Source organism: Bufo bufo, chromosome 4 (assembly GCF_905171765.1).
Source record: "Bufo bufo chromosome 4, aBufBuf1.1, whole genome shotgun sequence".
In the NCBI taxonomy this organism is placed as follows: Eukaryota; Metazoa; Chordata; class Amphibia; order Anura; family Bufonidae; genus Bufo; species Bufo bufo.
In genome coordinates, this window is record NC_053392.1 from 177,744,116 (window position 1) to 177,750,115 (window position 6,000).

The 6,000-nt window shown below is 38.2% G+C and overlaps 1 protein-coding gene across 1 annotated transcript in view; it reads left to right on the forward strand.

Moving 5' to 3' along the window:
• LOC121000025 (vomeronasal type-2 receptor 1-like) overlaps window positions 1–2,808 on the forward strand; it is a 96,757-nt gene extending 93,949 nt beyond the window's left edge. Inside the window, exon 6 of the mRNA XM_040431054.1 lies at window positions 1,811–2,808. Coding sequence (XP_040286988.1) covers window positions 1,811–2,808 — 998 coding nt within the window. The remainder of the gene's footprint in view (window positions 1–1,810) is intronic.
• Window positions 2,809–6,000: the final 3,192 nt, after the last annotated feature.

The window sequence follows — 6,000 nt, forward strand, 5'->3', positions numbered from 1 at the left end:
GGTTTGGGCTGGTATCATCAAAGATGAGCTTGTGGGGCCTTTTCGGGTTGAGGATGGAGTCAAGCTCAACTCCCAGTCCTACTGCCAGTTTCTGGAAGACACCTTCTTCAAGCAGTGGTACAGGAAGAAGTCTGCATCCTTCAAGAAAAACATGATTTTCATGCAGGACAATGCTCCATCACACGCGTCCAAGTACTCCACAGCGTGGCTGGCAAGAAAGGGTATAAAAGAAGAAAATCTAATGACATGGCCTCCTTGTTCACCTGATCTGAACCCCATTGAGAACCTGTGGTCCATCATCAAATGTGAGATTTACAAGGAGGGAAAACAGTACACCTCTCTGAACAGTGTCTGGGAAGCTGTGGTTGCTGCTGCACGCAATGTTGATGGTGAACAGATCAAAACACTGACAGAATCCATGGATGGCAGGCTTTTGAGTGTCCTTGCAAAGAAAGGTGGCTATATTGTTCACTGATTTGTTTTTGTTTTGTTTTTGAATGTCAGAAATGTATATTTGTGAATGTTGAGATGTTATATTGGTTTCACAGGTAAAAATAAATAATTGAAATGGGTATATATTTGTTTTTTGTTAAGTTGCCTAATAATTATGCACAGTAATAGTCACCTGCACACACAGATATCCCCCTAAAATAGCTAAAACTAAAAACAAACTAAAAACTACTTCTAAAAATATTCAGCTTTGATATTAATGAGTTTTTTGGGTTCATTGAGAACATGGTTGTTGTTCAATAATAAAATTAATCCTCAAAAATACAACTTGCCTAATAATTCTGCACTCCCTGTATATATACAGATCTACTGGCACCTATGGGAACATGTGGAGCCAATTATGTGGAATGTAGCTTAGCCTATGAGGGGAGTGCACGGCAGTTGTATTAGTTAATGAATTAATTGGACACAATGTGAAAATGTATTTAAACATGCACGTATGCACTTTATGTTCACTTGACTTGAGAAAGGTTCTGTGAGAGAACTGAAACGTTATCATTTTTCTGACATGTGTGAATAAACTGCACATTTTTTACTTCAAGGAGTGCTGCAGACTTTCTTTCTTTATTTATATATATATACATATATATATATATATATATATATATATATATATAAAATATATTATGGCTAAAACATCAGTAGTAGCCTCCCACATATTATGCATTAATATATATCAGAAGTATGATTTTATATATATATATATATATATATATATATATATACACACATTTATTTTGTGCCATACATTTTTTACAATTACTGAAAAAAATATAAAATATATATATCTAATTTAACCTCTATTTCTGAAAAAGTTTGCGATGGGATTTGAACTCACAGCTTCTGCATCTCAGCCCTGAACTTTAACCACTACACTATATAGCTGCATAGCCTGGCACAAAAAAAATAAAAAAAAATCGACTTTAGGTCTCAGTACAGTAGAAGTCTCATATTTATATATTTTTTTTTTATTAAAGTAACTAGCTATGCAGCTATTATAGCTAAGTGGTTAAGTGCCTTGCCTCTAATGCAGAAGGCTGTGAGTTTGAATCTCGGCAGAAACTTTTCTGAAATACAGGCTAAATTATATTTCACTGTACAGAAATCTTCTGCATAGAAATAGAGGCTAAATTAGATTTAAATACACTGACGTCGGTGAAATGGTGTTCGGCCGAGCATGCTCACTCAACACTATTAATTAGTAACTATTTTATAAGGTATCTGTCTTAAAAGCAGAGAAATTCACATCCTGAAGAGGTTAAATGCATGAGGTTAACTCATTGCTTTTACTGTTTTTCAGATGCAAGAGAATGTATATCATGTCCAGCGGATTTCTGGTCTAATGCATACAGGAATGAGTGTGTACTGAAAGAAGTGGAATTCCTTGCTACCGATGAAGCTTTGGGAATAACATTGATATTTCTTGCTGTGTTTGGTGCTTCTCTGGTTATTGCCTTCACTATTATCTACATCATGTATAGAGAAACTGCCTTGGTAAATGCAAATAACCGCAGCTTGAGCTTTCTTATTCAAGTCTCACTGGTTTGTACTTTTATGACTTCAATACTTTTTGTGGGAAAACCTGAGGAGTGGTCATGTATGGCCCGTCAAACTACTGTAGCCTTAGGGTTTTCTTTGTGTCTTTCCTGCATACTTGGCAAAACTATTGTTTTGATGTTAGCAAAGAGAGCTGCCAAATCAAAAATGGCTGAAAAGACTAGTCAGATAAACTTTAAGCCTTTATATCAAATAATTGTTGCCATTTCTGGATTAACAATCGAAGTTGGGATATGTACAGCTTACCTAATTCTGATACCTCCATGGGTTTACAAAAACATGGAGTCCCAAAATATCAAGATAATTCTTGAGTGTAATGAAGGTTCCATTGAATTCTTATGCTCCATGTTTGGGTTTGATGTCTTCCTTGCTATTCTTTGCTTTATAACTGCTTTTGTAGCTCGAAAGCTTCCAGACAATTTCAATGAGGCAAAATTTATCACATTTGGCATGTTGGTCTTCTTCATTGTTTGGATATCCTTTGTTCCAGCTTATTTGAGCACAAGAGGAAAATTCAAAGTAGCTGTTGAAATTTTTGCTATTTTAGCATCAAGTTTTGGTTTACTTGGTTGCATTTATGTCCCTAAGGGATATATAATTCTAATAAAACCAGAGAGAAACACTGAAGAAATTGTTGGTGGCAAAGCTGCCACTAATGACAAAAGTGCTCCAGCAACGTCAGCCTCTATTACTAGTGAGCTAAATAATACGACAGTATCCACTGTAGTGCTCGATGATTAATTGTATTTTAAAGAAGCACCCCAGGAACAACGTTCATCTTTTCTTTTCCGTTGGTTGTAATGTCTATCCGGTAAATAGTTGTGCAGTTGCTGATCGCTTCCTTCCTTAATTATCAGCCTCCATTTGGTTTCCTCAGTTATACCATGTGAGCATAGTCTGACTCTCCAAATCAAGCAGCCTCTTAACTGTGGGCCTGATGTCAGTTTCTCTATGCATGCCTATGAGATGCTCAATAGGTATCTTATAAAATTAATTGCACAGCTATTCATTGAATGGACCTCCAAAATGCAGGAAAAGATAACAAAACATTGTCTTGGTTTTGAGGATATATAAATATCTCTTTAACAATGAAAGCAAAATACATTTTTTTTCTTGGCAAAAACTATAATTGGATTCAAAAGACGGGACAAATAAAAGATTTATATTTTTTCTCTCATTTGGATCCAATAAAGAAGAAAAAAGTGAGTGGCAACCCAGCTGCAAATGCTGTATGTGAACCTGACCTAACTCTTATGGGAAAGTAAAGTTTTCAGAAATGTGCCTGCTTTCTTTTTTTTTCGTTTCTTAAAGATAAAGCGTAAGCATATATATTTTAAAGAACAAAAACAAAGTAAATATAAAAATGTCGAGCACATACAGTATGTCTGATGTGGAGTTTGTTTAACAAATTTCAGAGATCATTCATATAACAAAATATGAACTGTCTGCATCATTTTAGTATCTGTAAGGTGGTTGTATAGTTGAGCACAGACTATAAATTGGCTTGTGTAAAAAGGTAGCTAGAATATAACATAAATTTGGAATTTTCTCAGTTGCAGCCATGTTTTTAAGACACTTATTTTTTTCATTTCTAATGTCAGTATGAGCACAGTTGACACAGTATGAAGTATGATGCTGTTATTATATATACCTTCCTTCAAATTAAACACAGACCTATTCATTGTTACTTTATACCAGTAGCCTTAAATATTTTATAATCATGAAAGGCATCCCTTCTTGAGCAGTTTCAGTGAATCAACCATGACAAATTCTTGTAGCAACCATATTGCAGTGCTGTGATGGATGACTTGACTAACAAGATATAATTTGATGGGGTTGTCTGGTGTTCAACAACCATTATTAAAGAGAGTCTGTCAATTATTTTTCTCATGTAAAAGTGCTCGAATCATACAGTAGGTTGCATACACAGTTCACAAAAGGTACCCTTTATTGCCTTGTCTGCTGCTCTGAAATCATTGTTCTCTGCTACTGAAATCCTGTTCCTACGCACATCACTGATGTGCCTGGAGATGTGCTGCACAATACCAACTGTGGGCAACAGCATCAATGAAGGGATTGTGCATGGTATTTCAGGCGCAGAGGACAGTGAAGTTAAGAGGATCCTATGCTGGCTTGTAGCCAGACAAGTATCGCTGAGTAGCGCCTGGGGGCCCAGACACTTGCAGCAATAGACAACTTCACTGGGCACTTGTGTGAGATTGAGAAACAGCTCTTATTGTTTGAACACTGTGTGTGAAATAAGTTAAATGATCAGGACTGATATTCTGCTGTTTGGCCACAAGATGCCGCTGTTTCTTAAACACAGCTAATAGACTGCAGATATTTGAAAATTCCAAAGAGGTGGAGTTTTGAGAACTTGCTAGAAGAAGCAGCATCCATCTTAGAAGCTAGTTGAGACTGAGGAGCTGTGTGTGAACAGAGAATCTGATGGATCCAGGAGTGAGATGACCCCTCAGTGACCACAGCTGCAGCTGAGTGAAGCTGTTCATGGTCCAAGACCCAGATCCTGTCCAGAGGAAGGAAGATCGCTGCCAGGAACACTGATGAGAGCAGAGGAACAAAAGCTACATACACTGCTGTACCGCATGCTTGTTGGAGAGACATTTGTTCTGTTAAGAGTCACCAGAGGATGCAAAGCAGACCCGGGTCGGTAACATCGTGCACGCACCTCACTGCAGTGTTGCCGCCTAGAGACTGAGACCAGGCCTGTAGTTAGTTAGTTAGGGTCTCTGCTTTGTGTCAGGCCTAATGTGTTGCTACTGGTACTACAAGGACTCCATTACTTAAAGGGGCATTGCACATTTGAGAGCTGATAAACACCCCCCACAAACTCAATCCAGTTCAGCGTTTTGCTCAGGAGCAATATTCAGGCACGTGCTACCGGACTAGTTATGGGAGGGGGAATACTATAGACCACGGTAAGATTGTAAACTGTTGCGTTGCACCGCAGGCTAGCCCGTACTAAGCACCCAAACAATTGTTCGTGTTTGCTTTAGGGTAATAATAGGTACGGCGAGGCAGTTTTAGTTGTGCCCACCAGTAGGTAAATTACCGCAAAATTTCCGCTGGCATCCATCAGAGGGTGCCGTGCTGTGCAAGACAGGGGTCTCAGCCTTTGGGCTGGGTGTATGTAAATTTATTTTATGTTCCCAGCATTTGTGGTTGTGTTTATTACCACGTGTTAGTAAAATTCTGCTTTGGCAAAAGCTGGTGTTGGAGTTTCTTTCCTCGTTTGTGACTTCGCTGTATCCTGGGGAGCCCACCCTGGTACACGGCTTACACTTGCAAGCTCATGTGAATATGGCCTCAAAGTTCATTTTTGGACCATCAGAGCAGCAGACAAGGCAATAAAAGGTACCATTTGTGAACTATATTTGCGACCTACAGTGTGATTTGAGCAGTTTTACATGAGTAAAATAGATGACAGACGCTATTACCCAAAGGGGAAATTAGTTATAAGTAATATTTCTCACTGTGGAGGACCAAACTTGTTTATTGACAAATCGCTGCTTTCAATGAAAACTGTGTAATGCTTATTTTACCCAGTTGTGGTGCTTAAAAGTTTACCACTTGTCAGGTTCCTTTACCGATTACAACTGATTGCTGGGTGTAATAATAGCGGAACACCCTGTGATCTGCTTATATTCAGGGAATGCTTCTAACAAAAAACTGATTGTCCAATCTGGGCATCATGGTTCCTTTACTGGATTGCCTAATAGATTTTGTACCTTCATAAAATCCCTATAGTATACAGGTGCATCTCAATAAATTAAAATATCATCGAAAAATTGAAGGGGTTGTCCGGGTTCACTCCCCCTTCCCTGATATGAGCATCAAAGCTTAATCGCGCATAGCAAAGGCTTTTTCTTCAGATCTGGTGATGTCACTGGCACTAATGGGCAGGCTTTAGGG